This window comes from Xyrauchen texanus, chromosome 19, assembly GCF_025860055.1.
Source record: "Xyrauchen texanus isolate HMW12.3.18 chromosome 19, RBS_HiC_50CHRs, whole genome shotgun sequence".
NCBI lineage: Eukaryota > Metazoa > Chordata > Actinopteri > Cypriniformes > Catostomidae > Xyrauchen > Xyrauchen texanus.
In genome coordinates this window covers 4,426,912-4,451,391 of record NC_068294.1, presented here as the reverse complement: position 1 = coordinate 4,451,391, position 24,480 = coordinate 4,426,912, and the positions used below count along the sequence as shown (strand labels likewise).

The 24,480-nt window shown below is 40.2% G+C and overlaps 1 protein-coding gene across 1 annotated transcript in view; it reads left to right on the top strand.

Annotated features, from left to right (window-relative positions):
- LOC127659534 (short transient receptor potential channel 3-like) overlaps nucleotides 1-24,480 on the top strand; it is a 96,990-nt gene that overhangs the window by 54,406 nt on the left and 18,104 nt on the right. Inside the window, exons 6-7 of the mRNA XM_052149398.1 lie at nucleotides 4,668-4,884; nucleotides 23,858-24,091. Of these exons, the coding sequence (XP_052005358.1) occupies nucleotides 4,668-4,884; nucleotides 23,858-24,091 (451 nt within the window). The remainder of the gene's footprint in view (nucleotides 1-4,667; nucleotides 4,885-23,857; nucleotides 24,092-24,480) is intronic.

The window sequence follows — 24,480 nt, the reverse complement described above, 5'->3', positions numbered from 1 at the left end:
GGTGCTCTTAAAAGGGTGAATCTCAAAAAAACAGCCAAGAACATGTCAAGAACATCAGTCAGTTTTGGACGAGGGCTGTAACCACCACTGACTTTGATGGTGAAATGTCTCCAATATTTTTATAACCTGTCAACTATTATTGTTTTTTCAATGGATGGTTCTTCAATTATAACATTCCCTCTCCCATCCTCAATATGTTTTTACAGGCTTGGTTTGGACTCTACTCATTCTTTATTAATAGTATTTACCACATTTTATAATAATCATAAAGTCATAAATACTATGCAATTATATAGTGACCAAAAATGATAAAATCAAAAATAACCACATTGTGTCTTGAGGATAGCTTTGGACACTTTGACATTCTCTCTACCAATTAAGGTGTCCAGTTGTTATGTTTTCAAACAGTATTAAAGGGGTTTGTTGCACTTGTTGGTTACTTTTCAATGGCTATCTGGTCCAACTGAACTAATACACAGCAAAAAAAAAAAGCAAAAGAAATTGTGGTAAAGAAATTAATAAATAGTTACAGCATATATTTGACTACAAAACTGATTTCAATCATTTAAGCATAAGCCTTTAGATCAAGAGGTCTTGAAAAAAATATTAAATTAATAGTGTGAACATAATATTGATTAATAATTAATATTATTGATTAATATTAATAATAATAATGCAAAAAGTCTTAATGATCCCCCAAAATATTATACATTTTCTTTAATTATGATAAAAAATTTTGGTGGGGAACCTTACTAGTGTTTACTGACCATTGTCCTTTGTTGCACACTGCGCTATGCATTCTCCTTACATAATAAAATAAATTAATCTCAAATCAATATTTCGTGAGCAGATATGTACTTCTTTGGTATGAATCATTAATAGCACAATCTGCTCCACGTTGGATTTCAGGGTCCCTATTTACAAAGATTTATATCTTACCACTAGGAGTTCTCCAAAGAGTGCCTAGCTAAGAGTTTTTACAAAACTGCTAAGAGCAAGTTTTACTAAGGAATGGGGACATTTTAAGGTAAGAGTAAATGCAGAGTTAACCTCGTTGCAATGGATGACATCACATTCTATGAACGTGCTTTCTTAAATCGCCCAAAGCAATTGGCAGACAGAGTACCAATATTTGTTTTTAAATGTATTAAACAGACAGTGTGAAATAAGCCTATATTATAATAATTTACACTTGCTGAGCACTTTATTAGGAACACCGGTACACCTACTTATTCATACGATTATTTAATCAGTCAATCGTGTGCCAGCAGTGCAATGCATAAAATCAATCAGATACGGGAGCTTCAGTTAATGTTCACATCAACCATCAGAATGGGGAAAAATTTGATCTCAGTGATTTCGACCGTGGCATGATTGTTGGTGCCAGATGGGCTGGTATGAGTATTTCTGTAACTGCTGATCTCCTGGGATTTACACACACAACAGTCTCTATAGTTTACCCAGAATGGTGCCAAAAACAAAACAAAAAACATCCAGTGAGTGGCAGTTCTGCAGACGGAAACACCTTGTTGATGAGAGAGGTCAACAGAGAGTGGCCAGACTGATTCGAGCTGACAGAAAGGCTATGGTAACTCAGATAACCACTCTGTACAAAAGTACAATAGTATCTCAGAATGCACAACATGTCGAACATTGAGACCACGTCAGGTGCTTTATTAGGAACATAGTGTTCCTAATAAAGTGTTCAGTGAGTGTATATATGAAACATTAGATAGATAGATATCAACGTCAATATTATACTATTAAAATGCGCTGACTATTCAGGTGGTACCTTTTTAAATGTTCAAAGCCATGATAACATTCTAATACGTTGACTTTAACCTTAAGATTTTTTGTGAATATGTGCCATGGTACACAACAACTAATGGGGACCTTAATCAACATCTAAACATTTTTATTGGTTAAAAGCAAATAGTACCACTTTCAGTGTTTGTGTATCTCAACGGCGCTCTCTCTGTCAATTCAGCGTGACAATTACATGTGTTTGGGAGGCGAGGATATTTAAATCATACTATGATTTCGAAATGCAGATTTTAAAACGAGTTGTTTTTGCAGAGTGTAAACAATAAATGCTCTTTTTGGACTGGAGAGGAAGTTTTGAGTTCTGAAATTTACAGTATGTTTTTACAGTACAATGGCCTCTTATGTCAAAATATCAAATAAAATTGGATTCCTCATCACATGACCACTTTGGGATTAGTCTATGACAATTGGAATGACTGAGGCACTTCCCATCTTAACAAATGACTGTAAAACTGAGGTAAGAACATGTTTGTCAAACATTGTAGCTATAAACTCGACCATTGAGCTGGTTAGGAACAGTGCTATGTACTGTGGCTTGTTTTCCCGAAGCACTAAGCTGAATGTTAGTAACATGTAAGTAATACTTAATCACTACAGCACGTTTTCCAAAAGCATCTTTATTTAAGAAGTATGTAAAAACAAACAAGAGTTTTGAACCGCTCTTAAGTCCATTAAGTTCAACTTAAACGTATTGGCCTTCTTTGATAATCATAACACTAATAGCAATAGAAAGATAATATGTTCTTATTAAACAGATTTCTTAACAAGATATATGTTAGTAAAAAACTTAAATAAATAGGCCTAAATAAATACATAAAATAAGGTTAACAAAGGAGATTCGAGTGAATGTGCAGTGAGAGATTCCCCTCTCTCTATATTTTCTTCTTCCTCCTCTTCCTTTCTTGAATAGCTGTTTAAATAGTCCTTAATCTGTTTACATGGCACTAAGAAATGACATGTTTTATGATGGCAATAAGGCTACAAGTGCACAGTGCATAGAACTGTAACCAGATGATCTATAAATATTTACATAGGTCTATGAGCAGTTCAGTGCTGATGTCTGTACATCGGGTGCATAGTCAGTGGCTCTGGCTCAAGAGAATGGACCACAGTTGGTAACCCAAGTGAGTAGGCTAGGCAGATGCTGAGGGGGTGGTTCTGGGACACCAGAACACACTGCTGAACCTACTGGAGACATTGTGGGCCCAGTGAGCGAAACATTGATGAAGGAGCCCACTTGACAACCCCAATGATGTGTCCACCCAGCCTTCATCACCTTCACAACATCGGAATAGTGTAGGTCATTCCTCCCATCACCATCAAGAGGAAAGGAGTATAGGAGAGGCACTTTGGACTTTATCATGTCCTGTTTATCTGAACACATTGTCATTTTAAGAATGTTCTGTGTACATCTGTTCATTGTTCAGCCAAAGAAACAAAACTTTAGGCTACGTAAGAGTCTCTCCTTATGATGCAATGCACATCGCATATATTCATCTTACATACATTCCTTGTGTCACTTTTATTAATCTCTATAAGCTAAGCATCAATACATCTGAAGCCTTGTTTTACCAAAGCCATCACTATTTCTTCAATTCAATTCTGTAATAGTTTATAAAAGTCTTCGCCTCAACAAGGTTACAAACAACTTCCATGTTTAATATTTCCACATAATTTTTATGTTGAGAAGACAAACTAAACATATTGGCCAATGTAATCAGCATCTTTGGACCGGACAGCTGCTGTAACAAAGCACTTGTTCTACTTTACAATGAGCAATTAACATGCTGGTTTGGGATACAGAAGTTGCTCCATCGTAAAATAACGAGCAAGGTTAGTTAATTTGATCGTAAAAGAGTTGCAACTTTATCAGGAAGCCCAACCTGTGACTGTTAGTGTACATTATAGATCTCTTTGTGTTTATGAGAGAAACTTATGTGCAGCCTACTTGGATCAGTGTCCAGTCACAGTGTCATCATTGGTAATACCGTGTATCCTCAAAAACTGAGATTATATTACCTTCTCTACAGTTAGTTGGAGTACTATTTTTAGAGTATGTGAGTTTCACTTACAGGTATGTCTACTGACCATTACTGAACTCTGCTGTCCTCCGTTTGCCTCATTGGTCTCCACTGACCTCTATGTTCTCCACATCTGTACAGTATGTATGTTGCCTGGATCAATACAGAGACAAAAGTATTGTATATATATATATATATATATATATATATATATATATATATATATATATATATATATATATATAAAATGAAATTGATTCCTTTAGAGTTAGTTGGGGTTTAAGGGGTGTTCACATATACAGCGATTGGCAGTAACAAAGCAACTGGAAGTCATTCATTTCCAACAAGATTTGGCAATGCCCCATGACATAAGCTAAAATGACTCTTGGCAATACAAAAAGTTGAACAGAATTATGTTTCATGCAAAATGACCAGTGACATGATACAGCAGCTACCAATGGTGATAGATAGTGATCCGCATCCTAGGATACTGTACACCAGATGTGTGGCAGATGGTGCAGTGTCACATCTGTCTGTGGGTCACATATACTGACAACACTGTTGTCTTGACAATTCTGGACAGTTTGAAGGAATGGTGCAATAGAACCCTTAATAACTTAGATAAAATAAAAGATTTGTATTAGAGTATATTTACAGTATCTGCAGTTATGGAATATGTTAAAAGGTTTTATCCAGGCTACAGTGTTTTCTTTGATAATGCTCTAAAATTTCTCTTTAGCCTAATATATGAAATTGACTTCAAGATGCATGCAAAGCTATGGAGTCTTTGACCAGCTACAAATGATTTCCATGTTTTCTCAGCTTGGTAAAGTACTGCGGAGTCCTTTTATGAAGTTTGTTGCCCATGCGGCCTCCTTCATCATCTTCCTTTGTCTGCTGGTGTTCAACGCATCTGATCGCTTTGAAGGCATCACCACTCTTCCCAATGTGACCGTAACGGACCACCCACTTCAGATCTTCAGAGTCAAGACCACCCGCTTCACATGGACAGAAATAATGATCATGATCTGGGTAGCAGGTAATGCACTTTTTTACTCTTGGTGAGAGTTGTAGATATAATTGAAAGGATTCCCACAATCATGGAAAACCCTGTATTATTTAAACATTCCATTGCACAAATGTTAATTTAGCTATTTTTTGCTAAAGGTTTAGGTAATGTGTGACCGAGGCTCACTGTGGAGGACAGTTCCCCTCTGGTTAAACAACATGAATATAATGCCAATATTATTATTATTATTTTGTGTACAAGTCATGGTTCAAAGTTAGTAAACTAAGTTAGTGTTATGAGTCAATGTGTAAACAAAAAATTTTGTATGAACTGTAAGATTTATGACTAAAGTCTTTGAAGTCCATCATGAATTAACAGCGGAAGTTTACACAGATGCATTTTACTTTGTTATTTGCCTGATGAAGGCTTCAGTTGGCAATTAATTTATTGTGTATGTATTTCATTTTAATAGTGTGGTTCTTACTTTGACAAAGGTGATGCAGGCAGAGGTCAGTGAGGTACATCACAGTTCGACTGGCAGCTTGTGGCAGTTCATTTCGTTGAAGTCCATTTTAAGTCCAAGGTTCAGGCATTGGCCAGTGAAGTTTCCATATCTTAAGGTTGCAGTTGACATAGTCTTTTGTGATGCCAATGTTAGTAGATGGAAGTGATATCTGGCTGGCACAGGCTACAGTTAGTCACCATCACTCAGCAACATATAGCATTGGTAGTCAGACATCAGGCAGGACTGGAGCTGGATCTGGCTGGCCCTGGTAACCTCAGGATATGTATCCCGAGGCTGAGACAGGGAAACAGGTAGAATAATTTTAGCATTTGAATTTTAATATAGAGTTTGAGAAGTCTTTCCAGTTCTGGCAAACCTCACCAATGCAGCATAACTATGAGTTGATGGATGAATAAGGTGTATGCCTAGCTGAATAGATGACTCTGTAGTCTAGACTTAACCCTGGAAAGCCTGACATATGAAATAATTGTCGACGAATAATTTTTGTTTAATGTTAAACTGTTTTTAGCACCATAAGGCAAACTAAAAATAAGTAGTAATATAATAATAATAATAATTTGCCTGTTTTTTTATTTTATTTTTGATGTACCATTCTGGGTCATTTAATGTACATTATGTTTTAAAGTCATTCTCCTCCTGAGGCCCAGCAATTCATTTTTGTGGAGGACATTTGTTATTTAAGTTTCTCTTAATCCATACATGCTACAGTGGTAAATATTGGGGTATTATCAGAGGACTCCCTGGGCTTTTCAGACATACCAAATGTTTGAGAGTTTGGCCTTGACAACTTTTCTCCTTGCTCTATAAATATTGATTGAGACCTATTACAGTTCAATTCAGCACATCAAATGCAATCTGAATAAAATGTAATTTTTTCAATAAACTATATTGATCATATGTATTTTGTGCACCAAACATTATATTGACATTTAAAAAAGGGAAATTGTAACCATCAAGTAACCAACTTGTTAATCATACTGTACCTAACTGATGTTTTTAGTTGATGGAAACCAGTGGTAAAGAAATGTTTATGGGAAAATTAAGAAAGCATAATTCATAGTTAATAAAGATATTAAATAGGTAATGAATTGGATACACATTTCTGCTTAATATGTATGTTAATGTTTTAGGAACACTTACTATTAAATAAATTAATGCTTAATAAAGTTCATAATAAAGCACTTACTAATAGCTAGCTAAGCATTTTTCGTGGCCTAATCTAATTTGAGAACTATATGCCTTGTTAAACATTTATTAACATGGTTCAACAGTAAGTATGGCTAGCTGACCCGGGGCCAGTGTGAGAGTTTTGCCCTTCTGTTGGTCTTGTAAATGTGTTGTATATGTGTCCTAGTCTGATTATTAAATCACAGCAGCCTGCAATTTCATTTAAGAAATATCCAGTTCTCTTGTGTTGCACGCTTCAAAGTGATGTGTGAAGGTGTTAACCTGTTAAAAACATCACATTATGACTTCTGTAATCTGTGTATTAGATTACAGAGTGCAAAACACTCATTTAATGTGAAGTGTGCAGCACATTCCAGACCAATTATTTAAATTAATTGCAGCCTCTTATGGTGTAACAATCAAATGACCACATAGTGAACTGCTTTTCCAAAAGTGTGAAGCTTCCATCAAACAGACACAGAAACTGACACAGTGATCCATCAAAATAAAAGTTAGGTTTAAATAGATGCGTGAAATTGAAGAAAGTATGACAAAAAATACATTACTACTGCATTGTAAAAATGTAATATTCATTTTATTATTATTGTTTTTATAAATATTATTATTACTATTCTCATATATCAGGAATAATGATATTTTAGCAAATTTCACAAGCAAGTGTGTACTGAATGCACTGTAAGTTTTCATTTATACAGTGACTCTGTTGTTCTCACATTACTTGACAAAAAGTTTTTTTGGATTCAGCTGTGAAGTTATTGAAGCACTTTATTTGATAAAATAATTTCATTTGATGAACTCTTTATTAATTAATTTGATTGGACATATTTTTGATTAAAAAACAAATCTTTTAAAGATGGAATTCATAAAAAATAAAATGGAAAACAGAATTTGTGAAAAATCGGAATTTGGAGAGAAAAAAACAATATTTTATCGGCTCCTATTTTTTATGCTTTGCTAACTTAAACATTAGCATTTTCTTTGAAGTATAAGTTGTTGATGTATTGAATATTTTCTGTAATTTTGCTCATTGAAACGTGTCATTAAAGTGCTGATTTAGCTAAAAAATAAAATTCTATGAGCGGCAGATGTGTCTTCCTGAAAGGGGCACCTCCTGGCCTGAATCCTGAAAGCTGAAGTCTTCATTCATCAGCATTCAAATCTCAGGACATTTTTGTCATACTGCAGACATTTGTACTGTTATGTATGACCTTGTCTTGTTTTACCGTTGCCCCTTTGTTTTCCATTTTTGTCCCTTTTGTTATTCCATAGTGTTATGTATGACCTTGTCTTGTTTTACCGTTGCCCCTTTGTCTTCCATTTTTGTCCCTATTGTTATTCCATAGTTTTCACTTTTGTCCTTTGTTTTGCTCCACAGTTCTCTGTTAGCGTTCGTGTTCGTTGTTTATTGTTTTCACCTGCCCTCGTTAGTTATCTTGTTTGAGTCCTGTTTGTTCATTGGTTCCTGTCTTACCATGTCCATGTATTTATATCCTGGTTTTTGGTTCAGTCCTTGTCTTTCGTTGAACGTTGTTAGCCGGTGTGTTTTCCCTGCCTGTTTTCTCAGTGTTGTGTTTATTTTCCCCATTGAGGGTTTTCCTTTGTGTTTGTTTTGATTTTGTTAATAAAGTAAGCTTGCGTTTAGATCCAGTCTCCTCGTCTGCCTTCGCTGCCTTCTGTTCCTAACAGAACGAAAGACCACATATGGATCTAGTGGCTTACTGTAAGGAGCCTGTGCCCACGCCTTCCACGGTCAGCGAGCCAGCGCCCACGCCTGTCACGGTGAGCGAGCCAGCGCCCACGCCTGTCAAGGTGAGCGAGCCTGCGCCCACGCATGTCACGGTGAGCGAGCCTGCGCCTACGCATGTCACTGTGAGCGAGCCAGCGCCTGCGGCCTCTACCGTCCCAGAGCCAGCGCCTGCGGCCTCTACCGTCCCAGAGCCAGCGCCTGCGGCCTCTACCGTCCCAGAGCCAGCGCCTGCAGCCTCTACCGTCCCAGAGCCAGCGCCTGTAGCCTCGACCGACCCAGAGCCTTCCTGGGCTCCGCCGCGGCCCCGCCGTCCGCGGCTCATCCTTCTACGGCGTCAGCCTCTCGAGGCCTCCGAGCCTTCCAGGACTCCTCTTCCAGAGTTTCCCGGGGCTCCTTCACTTGAGCCTCCCGAGCCTCCCAGAGCTCCGCCTCTCGAGCTTCCCAGAGCTCCACCTCCCGAGCCTCCTACGGCTCTGTCCCCAGAGACTCCAGAGCCTTCTTGGGCTCCGCCGCGGCCCCGCCGTCCACAGCTCATCCTCCTACGGCGTCTGCTTCTCCAGTTCCCCGAGCTTTCCAGAGCTCCTCCTCCCGAGCTTTCCAGAGCTCCGCCTTCTGAGCTTCCTAGAGCTCCGCCTTCCGAGCCTCCCGAGCTTTCCAGAGCTCCGCCTTCCGAGCTTTCCAGAGCTCCGCCTTTCAAGCTTTCCAGAGCTTCACCTCTCGAGCCTCCCAGGGCTCCGCCTCTCAAGCCTCTCGAGCCTCCTAGGGCTCCGCCTCTCAAGCCTTCCAGGGCTCTGCCTCTCAAGCCTCTCGAGCCTTCCAGGGCTCCACCTCTCGAGCTTCCCGAGCCTCCCTGGGCTCCACCTCTCAAGCTTCTCGAGCCTTTCAGAACTCCGCCTCTCGAGCCTCCCAGAACTCCGCCCCTCAAGTCACTCAAGTCTTCTAGGGCTCCGCCCCTCAAGCCTCTCGAGCCTTCCTGGGCTCCGCCTCCCAAGCCTCTCGAGCCTTCCACGGCTCCGCCTCCCGAGCCTCCTACGGCTCTGCTCCCAGAGACTCCAGAGCCTCCTAGGGCTCCGCCTCTCGAGCCTCCTACGGCTCTGCTCCCAGAGACTCCAGAGCCTTCTAGGGCTCCGCCTCTAGAGCGTCCTACGGCTCTGCATCCGGAGCCTCCTACGGCTCCACCACCAAAGCCTCCTGAGCCTCCCACGGCTCCACCTCCTGAGCCTCCAGAACTTCCCACGGCTCCGCCTCCCGAGTCTCCTACGGCTCCGCCTCCAGAGCCTCCTACGTCTCCGCCTCTAAAACCTCCCGAGCCTCCTACGGCTCTGCCTCCAGAACCTCCTGAGCCTCCTACGGCTCCGCCCCAGAGCCTCCCGAGCCTCCTACAGCTCCGCCTCCTGAGCCTCCTACGGCTCCGCCTCCAGAGCATCCTACGGCTCCGCCCCAAAGCCTCCAGAGCCTCCTACGGCTCAGGCCCCAGAGACTCCAGAGCCTTCCAGGTCTCCGCCCCCAAAGCCTTCTACGGCACCCCCTTCCTCGGCTCCGCCTCCTGAGCCTTCCTCGGCTCCGCCTCCTGAGCCTTCCTCGGCTCCGCCTCCTGAGCCTTCCTCGGTTCTGTCTCCTGAGCCTTCCTCAGTTCCCGTCCTGTGGCCTCCTCCCAGGCCTCCTGACCCGGCCCCTGTCCTGTGGCCTCCTCCCGGGCTCCCTGACCCAGTCCCTGTCCTGTGGCCTCCTCCCAGGCCTCCTGACCCGGCCCCTATCCTGTGGCCTCCTCCCAGGCCCCCTGACCCAGTTCCCATCCTGTGGCCTCCTCCCAGGCCTCCTGACCCGGCCCCTGTCCTGTGGCCTCCTCCCAGGCCTCCTGACCCGGCCCCTGTCCTGTGGCCTCCTCCCAGGGCCCCTGACCCTGTTCCTGACCTGTGGCCTCCTCCCAGGGCTCCTGACCCGACCCCTGTCCTGTGGCCTCCTCCCGGGCCCCCTGACCCAGTCCCTGTCCTGTGGCCTCCTCCCAGGCCCACTGACCCAGTTCCCGTCCTGTGGCCTCCTCCCAGGCCTCCTGACTTGGCCCCTGTCCTGTGGCCTCCTCCCAGGCCTCCTAACCCGGCCCCTGTCCTGTGGCCTCCTCCCAGGGCCCCTGACCCTGTTCCTGACCTGTGACCTCCTCCCAGGCCTCCTGACCCAGTCCCTGTCCTGTGGCCTCCTCCCAGGCCTCCTGACCCGGCCCCTGTCCTGTGGCCTCTTCCCAGGCCCCCTGACCCTGTTCCTGTCCAGTGGCCTCCTCCCCGGTCACCCGAACCTATCCTTGCCCTGTGGCCAGCTCCCAGACCTCCTGAACCCATCCTTGCCCGGTGGCCAGCTCCCAGACCACCTGAACCTGTCCTTGCCCTTTGTGCCCCCCAGGACTTCCTGCCTGCCCTCTGTGCCCCCTTGGACTTCCTGCCTGCCCTCTGTGCCCCCTTGGACTTCCGGCCTGCCCTCTGTGCCCCATTGGACTTCTTGCCTGCCCTCTGTGCCCCCTTGAACTTCCTGCCTGCTCTCGTGCCCCCCCTGGTCTGCCCGTCTGCTCCTGGTGTTTTTTTCTTTGTGTTTCTTTTATTTCGGATCGTCTGGGATCCGATCCTTTGAGGGGGGCTATGTTATGTATGACCTTGTCTTGTTTTACCGTTGCCCCTTTGTTTTCCATTTTTGTCCCTTTTTTTATTCCATAGTGTTATGTATGACCTTGTCTTGTTTTACCGTTGCCCCTTTGTCTTCCATTTTTGTACCTTTCCATAGTTTTCACTTTTGTCCTTTGTTTTGCTCCACAGTCTCCCTGTTAGCGTTCGTGTTCCTTGTTTATTGTTTTCACCTGCCCTCGTTAGTTATCTTGTTTGAGTCCTGTTTGTTCATTGGTTCCTGTCTTCCCATGTCCATGTATTTATATCCTGGTTTTTGGTTCAGTCCTTGTCTTTCGTTGAACGTTGTTAGCCCGGTGTGTTTTCCCTGCCCGTTTTCTCAGTTTTGTGTTTATTTTCCCCATTGAGGGTTTTCCTTTGTGTTTGTTTTGATTTTGTTAATAAAGTAAGCTTGCGTTTAGATCCAGTCTCCTCGTCTGCCTTCGCTGCCTTCTGTTCCTAACATGTACATTAAATACTTTTTACTACAAGGATTGGTACCTGAGATACAAATCCGTCCCTGCAATCTTTAGAAAGTTATTACATAAAATGACCTATGCAGTAACCACAAACTACTGTTATTTATCCATCCGGCATAGCGCTGAGAAAAGTAACACCTGTACACTTCAGCTGCATAGTAAGGAAATTTTGCTAATGAAATTTAATATGGATAAATATAATTTAAAGTGTCCCATATAACATTACATGATCTTTCCTATTTGATTTATTTATTTGCCATTTCATCACGATCATGTGACGTGGTGACGTGCTGGCTGTTTACAGACCACGAGACTTAGCAGGATTTTTAGAGTTTCCTTCTGTAATCGGATTCAATTTAATGAAATATTTATAGTAGGTCCACTGGTGAAACTGAATTATACAGTCATTTTACTTGGCAATAATGACACCAGGTCTTCTCATAAAGCTTAAAAGGCTGAAACATGCTAAAGTGGCGTTTGAACAATTAGAGGATCTCTTTTAATAGTCGGTAGATATTCCTCTCTCACTAATATTCCTGTACTTTTGTGTTGTGTCTGGTGTTTGTTTTGTATTTTTAAGCTTTAGTGTCTGCTTTGAGCCTTTGTGATTGAGGTGCTGTGGTGATGGTTCTTTCACGGCCAGGTTTTCGGAGTAATAAATCATTAATAATGTTTAATTAAGCATATACAGCTCTCACTTATGATTTCTTTATTTACTATGAATTCATCCCTTATGCATGTAAAAAAAAAACATCAAACTGCCTACAAATGAAATTATTAAACAATAATTAATTGTTTTCAACAGTGAATATAAACAAATAACAAACTATTTGTATGTACCTTATTAATGTAGGAACAATAGATTATAAATGATCAATTGACTATAAATTAATGCTTTACAAATACTTTATACCATGTAGTTATTATAAAATGTTACCCAGTATGTAATGGAATGGAATGGTGATTGAAATATATACCTCAAAAGCCTGTTGTATTATATTTGATGCATGGATTTCAAAGGGGGGTTCAATCAAATAATATTCAAAATTTTAACATACCACGCGTTGCTTATGTTCAGAAAATACTAATTTAAAAAATATCATTAACAATATAATCATTACTGTTACTTTTACTTTATTAAACCTCTGGGGTCTGAGGGTGTTTTGGGCCTTGGAGAAGTTTTGACATGCCTTGACATTTGTGCTTTTTTCAGTTGCTTAAAAACACATTAATGGCTAAAGTCTGATAACACTGTATTCAGCAAAAACTGGGCTACAATAATATGTGAGCAACATGTGTGTACATGTTTGTATTTTTGAGAAAATAACATTTATGCATGGCTTTTGAAAAAACAAAATTTGAAGTCATTGAAATAAGGCCATATAACAGATACTAAACATTTGTCCACAAGACCTTTGAGAACTGGATCTTGTAGCCTAGTGTTTTTGCTACAAAATTATGTGAAAACATCCTGATCACTCATTCATACAAAATAATATACTAATTTAACTTTTGTAAGACACTTTTAGTGTTAGAAAGGTCATATGCGAGGAGGCTTGAACTATAATGAATATTGATGTAATTCACACATGAGGAGACAAAAGACCTCTCCTCTGGGCCTATCAATGAGGAATGTGACAGAAAGAGAATGAAAGTGAGGAGACTTAATGATCAAAATCAAGTTTTAAGTTAAAAGAAGTAATCTGACTATATATTTTCTTTACATAAAGACTTTACTTCATTTTAGACCTACACTACCTTTTAAAAGAAGTCTCTTCTGCTCACCAGGACTGGATTTATTTGATCCAAAATACAGTAAAAACAGTGACATTGTGAACTATTTTTACAAATGAAAAGAATAGTTTTGTATTTGAATATATTGTAAAATGCATTTGTGATCAAAGCTGAATTTTCAGCATCCTTACTGCAGTCTTCAGTGTCACATGATCCTTCAGAAATCATTATAATATGCTGATTTTCTAATATGGGCATATTTAAAGTGCATTTTACTCATTTAACCTGAACACATATTTGCAAGCACAAGCTTTGTTGATGATAATGAGGCAGCATAAACACTAGTTAAAATATAATCTAAACATTCATATTATTTTTATACCGTATTACATATCATATTTATATCATACAGCATACAATTTAAATACCTGCTTTAGCATTTAAATGTAATTAAATCTTTCTTATTAGGACATATTTCAAATGTCAATACACTAAATCCTGGCTGGCAAGTCTGGAAACAGTCCCAGTAGTATAATATATACATGTTTATATAAAATAGCATGTCTAATTAAAACTAAATGACTTACTCGTCCGAAAATATCCTCAGCCTCAAGTCTCTCTTCAAAATACAAACATTCATCGTGTGTATCGTGCTGTATCGTGCTGTCTTTGAAATACGCAGAAAAGTAAATTACTTTGTTTTTAGGGCACAGTCGGGGGCGTGCACCATTTGATTTGATCGTCTTAGCACATTAGCAAGCCTATGTGTTCCCTCTTGTCTGTTTAACTACACCATATACAAACACAAATAACACAAGGCTTGATAAAAAAAGAACTACTTAACTCAATGCTACAATGAACGAGACTAGACAATGAGTGAGGAAACACAAAGGAATATATGCAGGCATGAGAATTAACAAGCCGAGGAACAGCTGTGAACAATTTTTTAGAACAGGTCAATAGTGTGGGGGAACAACTTCAATGTTTAGGTCCAAGAAGGGTTAAACTAAAAGTCTGTGATCATGAAGGAAAGGTGATATTAAGGGATGTGACAGAACCCCCCCTTAAAAGATGACTCCTGTCATCTAATGATGAATAGAAAAAGGGCAGGGCCAGGCAGACCAATAAGGATCCGGAGGATGATGAGGAGGCCAGGGACAGCCTCCAGGAAGGGAGTGGGGGTGGGAGCTTTAGGAGGCAGCTCCAAGAATGCAACTGGTTGAGGATCAGGACACAGTCTGGAACTGGCAGGGGGTCAGAGGGTGGAGACACAGTTGGTTCATGGAGTTGAGTCTCAGGAGGCAGAGCCTTTGGATGAGCAGGGACTTGTAACTTGAGTTTCAGGAGGAGGAGCCAGAGGCGGAGCTGCAGGAGGTTTAAGGATTTGAGACTCCGGAGGAGGAGCCAGAGGTGTAGCGGGCGGAGCCGCACGAGGTTTAAGGATTTGAATCTCAGGAGGAGGAGCCGGAATGGGTGGAGACGCTGGAGAAGGAGAGGGCGGAGTCATGGAAGACTCAGAGGGCAGAGTCAACATGGTCATTAGAACAGGCAGTGACCAGGGATCGAACTCTGTGGTCGTGAGAACAGGCAGCGACCGGGGAACGACCTCCGTGGTTGTGAGCACAGGCAGTGACCGGGGAACGACCTCCGTAGCCGTGAGCACAGGCAGCAGTCAGGGAACTACCTCCATGGGCGTAAGCACAGGCAGCAACCGGGGAATGACCTCCTTGGCCGTGAACATTGGCAGTGACCAGGGAACGGCCTTGTTGCTGTAAGCGCTGCTGTGGTAGACTCAGAAGGCAGAGCCATGGGAGGCTCGATGAAGGAAGTCTCCAGGACTACCGAGGCTTGGTAGAATGTCGTCTCTGTTGAGGGGAGCTTGGATAAAATCGCCCCATAAAACTCCTGTAGGGTTGGAGCAGGCTTGCAACACTAGCTCTGGGACGGACAAGACTTGCTACACAAGCTCTGGGACTGTGGCAGGCATGGGTGTTGGCTCGTTGACCGTGGCATGCGTGGGCATTGGCTCATTGACCGAGGCAGGCATGGGTGTTGGCTCGTAAAACCCCTCCAAGGGAACTGCGGCATTTTAGGACCAAATTGGGAGCTCAAACACCTCCCGAAAGTGGGTGATGAAGGCATCAAAGGATTGAGTTAATTTACCTCCTCGCCACCAGATCGCAGACCCCCACTTCAAAGCATCTCCGGTCAAACGGGATATGATAAGTGACCATCGCTCTCTATGTGGGAAAACTGTGTGGAGAACTCTGGAACAGGAGAAGACACTGAAGGAGGAATCCATGGCACTCCTCGGCAGAACCGTAAAAGTCGGAGCGGCCAGCGGATTGTGAGGAAGGTGAACCAGAGGGTCAGGAGAGGAGTTAACAGAGTAGGCCACTGTAGTTCTGGTAGCACTGACCAATGATGGAGAGGTGATAACAGGAACTCTCACTGTAGGATCCAGTGCATGTTGAATCCGAGGAACGATGACCCCAAAAGGCTGCATAACTTACATGTAAGGCTTGTCTAGTAGTTGCAGGTAATTGGGTCCTGCTGGGTTCCTTTTTGCAGGTCTAGTCTTCTGTCAGCAATGGGCAAGGAGAGAGAGAGAGAGATGTTAGTGAACCCAAATGCAGTATTTAATGAAGAAGATGAATATACAAATAAAACAAGGCTTGATGAACAAATGAACTATTTAGCTCAATGCAACAATGGATGAGACTAGACAATGAGTGAAGAAACACAAAGGAATATATACAGACATGGGAATTAAAAACATGAGGAACAGCTGTGAACACTGATGGAAAACAGATGAAACTAATGATGATGGTGCTTGCTGGGAATTGTAGTGTGGGAAACAACTACAACATTAAAGTCAAAGGGGTTAAACTAAAAGTGTGTGAACATGAAGGAAAGGTGAGATGAAGGGATGTGACAGTTTGATTGCTCAAATCTTAAAAATGCATGATGCTGTTTGCGCGATTTTTGCCGTAATTCTACGACTTCACAAAATGATGTCACTGTGATGGCATCATGAGGAACAACTTGCTACAATAATAATAAAATCTTGAGCTCATAATGTTATAATGTTTTTCGCATAATGTAATAGTTTATTGTATTATAAATGTATTACATTATAAACACATTGTAGAAGCTTAAAATGTAATCACAGTTCAAAATGTAATAACAGCACATAATATAAATATAATAGTATAAGTTAAATAAGTAATTTTCTATAAAAACAAATTGGGCTACATTTTGAACTGAAACATTTTACAAATTTTGTTATTATGACCTGCTCTGAGTCACTTTGACCCAGAAACACATTTTTAGTTTTATGCACTAAATAAAAAAATAAAGTTCTTCACAAGCTGTTATACTGACATCTTCCCACGGTTGAACAGCTTAGGCGCATTCACGAGAGACGAGAGAGGCTGTACAAAGGAGCTGGATGCACAAGTGACTGCTCAAAAACTCAAGGAGCTTTTTGGACTGCATATTTGATGGATGTGGGTGTGGATTGTAGGAAGATGTGTTCTTTAGATTGTTTACCATCAAGAACATCATCTGGAAGAAAGAAATGACACACTATGCAACATTCTTTAATATTTGAGTTAATATGCTAGCCTTTTCCGTTTACAGACTGAGTCAGATTGCAGTACTTAAGAATAGACTAACATTTATTGCAACATACAGTATTCTTTTTCTTTGAATATAAGGTTGGACTGTAATGTGTTCGGTCTGAAGATGTACAGTAGTTGATATACTGTGCAAAAGTTTTCCCAGTATATTTCTTGTTTTTCTTCAGCAACCTCGAAGATGTTTTAGCCTTTTGCTATAAGAAGTTGTGCTTCTCTCTAACTCTTGAAAAGTTGCTGAACTATAATTATATATTTATATGTACAGTACTGTGCAAAGGTTTTAGGCACTTGTGAAAAATGTTGCATAGTGAGGATATCTTATTAAATCTTGCCATAAATAGTTTTAATTTATCACTTAAAGTCCTGTAAACATAACAAAGTGAAATCAATATTTGTTGTGACCACATTTGCATTTAAAACAGCCCACATTCTGCTTGATACACCTGGACACAGCTTTTCTTGGTTGTTGGCAGATAGGATGATTCAAGCTTCTTGGAGAAGTGATGACAGTTCTTCTATATATTTAATCTGTCTCTTTATGTAATCTCAGACTGTCTCAATATTCTGTGGTGGTAATGCCATTTGTTGCAGGGCTCCCTCTTCTTCTATTCTACTCTTTTCTATTTGCATGTTTGGGAGTCTAAAATGTATTTTTCTATTGACACACAAACGCTGAAGATATAAATAACCATCTTAAGACAAATGCTTTTGTGAAACATCTTAAGTGCATAAAACTTTTGCACAGTACTGTATATATATATATATAGAGAGAGAGAGAGAGAGAGAGAGAGAGAGAGCGAGAGAGAGAGAGGGCACCAATAGCTGCCATTGAAAATGAAGCTAAACGATTTACTTATTTGTTGTTTGTTGCTCATGATGACATCACATTGATACTGTGGGTTATTTTTTTACAATGTATGCTATACTTTGTACACAGTGCGATTATCACACCCTATTTGTCATTTATCAGTATGTATACCTTTTCATTGTCAAATTGAAAAAAAAAATATAATATTCTCTTTTAACTGAAGACTACAAGTGTCTTTGGCTTATGTACTGTATATATATATATATATATATATATATATATATATATATATATATATATATATATATAGAAGTAATGTACAGAAATAATAATAATATTAATATTAACACTAATCTATGCATGAATATTTAAATCTGATGCATTTCATTTGTAGTTTAAGATGAGATTTCGATTTTTTTATTTTATTTATGCCTTAAAAACAATACTATTATTTTGTTTGGTAAATTATTACAATATGACAAAATTATTACATTTTAATTCAAATGTTTTAGGTGAGTTCATAATGTAAAACATTTCTCATAATGTAAACATTTTTATTATATTATGAGCTCAAGATTGTATGAAGATTGCAAAATTATTACTTAATGAACATTTTATTACATTAATAATGTAATACTTATTATATTATGTGCAGTTATTACATTATGTGCACTTTTTACATTATGAGTTGCTACACTGAGGAAAAGCACCACACCCTTTCTTCACTTGTGTGATTTCTTTAATATCAAGAAAGAGGATTTTAACCATTATAACCAATGAAGACAAAAAGAGAACTGGGAACATAACTATGTTTGTTCAAAATGCACATCAAGTGCATGTTGAAGCTATTGGTACAGGGGCGTAGATTCCAAGGGGTGTGGGAGGTAACCCCCTAACAACAATATTTACATATTGTTTTTACCATAATTTTGTGCAGAACAATCTTTTTCTTTTACACAATCTGTTTCCATATCAGGTGTGATATAAAAGCTACCAAGATTAGTGAAGACACAAGCATTCATTTAATATTATGAAGTTCAACGTGTTGGGTGTCAGAGAGCAGCCGGGAGCACTGCTGTGGCACTAGGACGGATGAGGCTTCAAGAACTGGCTCGTTGAACGTGGCAAGCATGGGCACCGGCAGCAGCAGGGGAATGTCCTCCGTGGATGGCAACTGAGGAGTAGGTGCCCTTTTCCTCCTCTTCTGGGCGGTGAGGAGCATTGATGCTGTAGGAAAACAAACATAAACTACCCCGTAGGGGAATAATATAATCCAGACTGGAGAGGAACTTGAACCAGGACCAACCGGACCAGGCAGGGATGGGGTAATGAACCAGGAGCAGGACCGAATTGAGACAAGAACAAACACACACAAAACTGACTGTATGACACTGACCGACTGGAACAAATAAGCACACAAGACTGGAAACAAGATGAACTAGCACTGGACAGGAAACACGAGGAGACTAAAATAGGAAGAGAAATCAAACGGGTTAACAGGGGTCAGGCAAATGAACTAATAATAAGCAAACCAAGAGGTGGGGTATGACATAAGATAGAGAGACACTCAGCTATACAGAAATAAAACAAAGAGTGCACCGAGCAGAGTGCATTTGCTCTAACAATTGTAGTTACTTATACTTAGGAAATAAATACATGTACACTCACCTAAAGGATTATTAGGAACACCTGTTCAATTTCTCATTAATGCAATTATCTAATCAACCAATCACATGGCAGTTGCTTCAATGCATTTAGGGGTGTGGTCCTGGTCAAGACAATCTCCTGAACTCCAAACTGAATGTCAGAATGGGGAAGAAAGGTGATTTAAGCAATTTTGATCGTGGCATGGTTGTTGGTGCCAGACGGGCCGGTCTGAGTATTTCACAATCTGCTCAGTTACTGGGATTTTCACGCACAACCATTTCTAGGGTTTACAAAGAATGGTGTGAAAAGGAAAAACATCCAGTATGCGGCAGTCCTGTGGGCGAAAATGCCTTGTTGATGCTAGAGGTCAGAGGAGAATGGGCCGACTGATTCAAGCTGATAGAAGAGCAACTTTGCCTGAAATAACAACTTGTTACAACCGAGGTATGCAGCAAAGCATTTGTGAAGCTCCAACACGCACAACCTTGAGGCGGATGGGCTACAACAGCAGAAGACCCCACCGGGTACCACTCATCTCCACTACAAATAGGAAAAAGAGGCTACAATTTGCAAGAACTCACCAAAATTGGACAGTTGAAGACTGGAAAAATGTTGCCTGGTCTGATGAGTCTCGATTTCTGTTGAGACATTCAGATGGTAGAGTCAGAATTTGGCGTAAACAGAATGAGAACATGGATCCATCATGCCTTGTTACCACTGTGCAGGCTGGTGGTGGTGGTGTAATGGTGTGGGGGATGTTTTCTTGTCACACTTTAGGCCCCTTAGTGCCAATTGGGCATCGTTTAAATGCCACGGCCTACCTGAGCATTGTTTCTGACCATGTCCATCCCTTTATGGCCACCATGTACCCATCCTCTGATGGCTACTTCCAGCAGGATAATGCACCATGTCACAAAGCTCGAATCATGGAGTGGTGGTGGCATAGTGGCTAAAGCACAGGGCTGTTAATCAGAAAGTCGCTGGTTCGAACCCCACGGCCACCACCATTGTGCCCTTGAGCAAGGCACTTAACTCCAGGTTGTTCCGGGGGGATTGTCCCTGTAATAATTGCACTGTAAGTCGCTTTGTATAAAAGCGTCTGTCAAATGCATAAATGTAAAATTTCAAATTGGTTTCTTGAACATGACAATGAGTTCACTGTACTAAAATGGCCCCCACAGTCACCAGATCTCAACCCAATAGAGCATCTTTGGGATGTGGTGGAACGGGAGCTTCGTGCCCTGGATGTGCATCCCACAAATCTCCATCAACTGCAAGATGCTATCCTATCAATATGGGCCAACATTTCTAAAGAATGCTTTCAGCACCTTGATGAATCAATGCCACGTAGAATTAAGACAGTTCTGAAGGTGAAAGGGGATCAAACACAGTATTAGTATGGTGTTCCTAATAATCCTTTAGTATATCAAATATACTAGTGTATATCAAAATATGTCATGACCAAACATGTATTGCTATACAACCCAATTTTGGTTTGCGACCCATTGGCCAGTTTATTATGCTGAGCAAACTATAAGTAAGCATTTACATGAATGCCTAGCTCATATTATTTGGTCTTGGAAGAATGCTCTCGAGGAAACACATGAGGTATTATTGAGGTATTTTTCCCAAGAGAAATATCTGAGAAACAAGTCTCCATGTGATCTCCATTTCTTAACACTGTCTAGAGGAATAACTGAAAGAGGTCTCATTTGTGATTTACTTTCTATGGGAATGCAAATATAGTTTTCACCGAATTTGCTTGCGTTAAATTGTGATTTTCGCGTGTGGCACTCAGACTCTCTGATTGTCTGATTACATCTGTCACTCTCTGTCTTTATCTCTCCCTCGCTCTCCATGTCGTCTTTTCCTTCTCTCTCTATCTCCTCATATCTCAAAATGAACACACACACAAGCTCAGTCCACTATCAGCTCTTTTGTCCGAACTAATGATTTTATTGAACAGTCTGATCAAGTACTACTTATGTAATGACGTCAAGAAAGAGGTGTCACTAATGCATCTGTGCACAACAGCAACAATCCCTACAAACAGTTAACCGTACAATTGTCATCACCCCACTGGGAGAGAGAAAAAGAGAATAAAGGATGAACAACATCAGTGAAATGCAACTCCAATGAAATGAGTCACTTGATGTCTGGGGAATTTCTGATCCATAACACAGTATCCTTCATTGTAATCGCTAACCCGTTTCATTTGTTGCCTCGAAGCAGTTAAGTAATGACTTCTCTCAAAATTTGTGTTATCAGATTCATATAATGTGATTTTCACAATTAGTGAAATTAGCTTCTAACACTTTACAGTAATGTTCCCTTTGTTAAGGGTTTATAAAGAGGGTTCATTAATGACTAATAAGTAGTTTACAAATGCATTAAGCATCATTAATCAGCAGTTATAACAACATGAAAAACTTTCATGCAGTACTTGTGAGCATTTTAACTTTAAAAATATTGAACATTTTATATGTTTTAAATGCTTAATAAATACACTTCTTCATACCTACCAAAACTAAAATTCCCTAATTCATTATTTATATCACAATGCAGCAAAAATAGACTATTATAGTGAAATTAAAAGGAGGGATTGTGCCATTTTCTACAGTCCGCTTTGTGTTTATTCAGTAGTCTTGACTCACTTTCCTTGTCACGTTGATGTCAAAAGAATGGTGCTACTCTGAGTGATGTCTCCATTTACCTAGTCCTAGCAGTGATGGGCAGATTACTTCTAAAATGTAATCGTGTACTGATCACAAATTCCATAATTTAAATTGCAATCTATCACAATATCTTTTAGATTTATCTTTTTGATTTTAGATTTACACTTTTTAGGTAATCTTTGACTTTTGGATTATACTTATACTTGGATAACCCTTAGATATTTGGATGGAAATCTAACCATTCATTTTAAATGTGTTAAGCACCAATTAACACTCCTTTCATTAAACATTAGTAAACATAAAATCATACGGAAATGTACTATTTGCCAATTGCTGAGCACTGCATTGTATAAATTTTGGTAGCTACATGCAAGCATGGCTATATGATACATAGAATAATTATTAAATAATTTATATGATGAGAAAATATACAGATATACAAATATAGAGAACAAACAGAACCTCCAAATGCTCCAGATGCGTCTTAAAGCCTATCACACATGTTTCAGGCTCTGGCTCAGACCAATCTTTTCAAATTTAGAAGCAAAATTAGTAAATTAAGCAATAGTCATTGCCTTGGCTGATTGCTGATGTAATTAATAATAATGTACCGGTAATCAATAAAATGCACCTGTATTCTGATTATGTTCATAATAAGATGTAATGTAATCCAATACACATACTTTATTTTTTCAAGTTATACGATTATGTAATTCATATTACATGTAATCCTTTACTATCCAGCACTAAACATTTTGAGTTTGCTATTCGCAAGAAGCATCTGCTGATGTGGACCATGCCTCACAAAAGAAGACACCTCAGAAGACCTACGATCAAGAACTGTTGCTTTGCATAAAGCCGGACTGGGTTACAAAGTTATCTCGAAGAGATTCGATATTCATCTCTCCACAGTTAGAAATATTGTCTATGAATGAAGACCATTTTGTACTATGGCTACTCTTCCTAGAAGTGGCCGTATAGCCAATTTGACCAAAAGTCACACCGCAGAATGCTCATTGAGGTAAAAAAAAGAACCCTAGAGAGACAGCTAAAGACTTGACGCAATCATTGGAATTGGTTAACGTCTCTGTTCATGAGTCGACTGTATGGCAATCATAGGGAAGCCACTGCTTTCCAACAAAAACATTACTGCTTGGTTGAAGTTTGACAAATACCACCTTTACACTCCACAATGCTACTGGGGAAGAAAAAAAATTGTGGACTGATGAAGCTAAGGTTGAATTGTTTGGGAAGCTATTTATGGCATAAAAAGGATCACCTTAGAGGTGCTTCGGGGGCTGGATCGCTTGCCATCATCAAAGGGAAAATTAATTCCCAAATTTATCAAGATATCCTACATGAGAATGTCAAGGTGGCTGTGTGCCAGCTCAAGCTCAGCAGAAATTGGATGATACAGCTGGAATTAAACATCCAATTATATCATTACAGAATGCTTCAAAAAAGTAAATCCAACTTTTGGAGTGGCCCAATCAGAGGCCAGACCTTAACCCAATAGAGATACTGTGGACTGACCTCAAGAGAGCCATTCACACCAGATATCATAATAATATGGCTGAGCTGAAGCAGTTCTGTAAAGAAGAATGGTCCAAAATTCCTTCTGAACGTTGTGCAGGTCTAATCCACAGCTACTGGAAACGCTTGGTTTGAGATTATTGTTGCCAAAGGAGGATCGGCCAGTTATTAAATCCAAGGGTTCACTTAATTTTTCCACACCACTGTCAGTTTTTTAAGGCATGTGTTTAATAAAGAACTTGAGTTTACTCAACTCTGGTATTTACATTTTCAACCACATACTGTAGCTTTTCTTGAAACAAAATTTTTTCATTAGAATGTTTAAATACATGACACATCAGAGTTTACTGTCTGAATTCTTCTATTTTCTGCAGGAATGATGTGGTCGGAGTGTAAAGAGCTATGGACGGAGGGCCCGAGGGAATACGTCATGCAACTTTGGAACATTCTGGATTTCGGGATGCTGTCCATCTTCATCGCTGCATTCACAGCTCGGTTTTTTGCCTTCATGCAGGCCATGAAAGCCCAGGAGTATGTGAATGAGAAGATCCATGCATCAGACCTCTCGCTGGTCACTCTACCATCAGACATCAAGTATTTTACATACGGTGAGCTCCACTGGCTGTTTCATATAGATGTGTTAACCATCATTTTCTGTTTGACAGCTCAAAAAACATACTTGATATTTTTCTTCATTTAAAAAGATTAACTCCTAAAGAAATGAATTGTAATTTTGCAATATATGTATGAAATCATGAGCACTCACATTAAAATGAAGACTCCAGTCATATCAGTAACCTCATAAAAGCTGTTTTATTCTACATGGAGAGGGTCCACACATGGGGGCGGCCATTTTAGAATTCTAAATTTCAGCAATTTTCTGAAACAGAAAACTATTCATTTTAGATAATGCTACATCTAAGTCACTAGATGTAAATCCAAGATGACACAAAAAGTTACTGAATGCACCATTAACATGTAAGTCTCTAATACTACG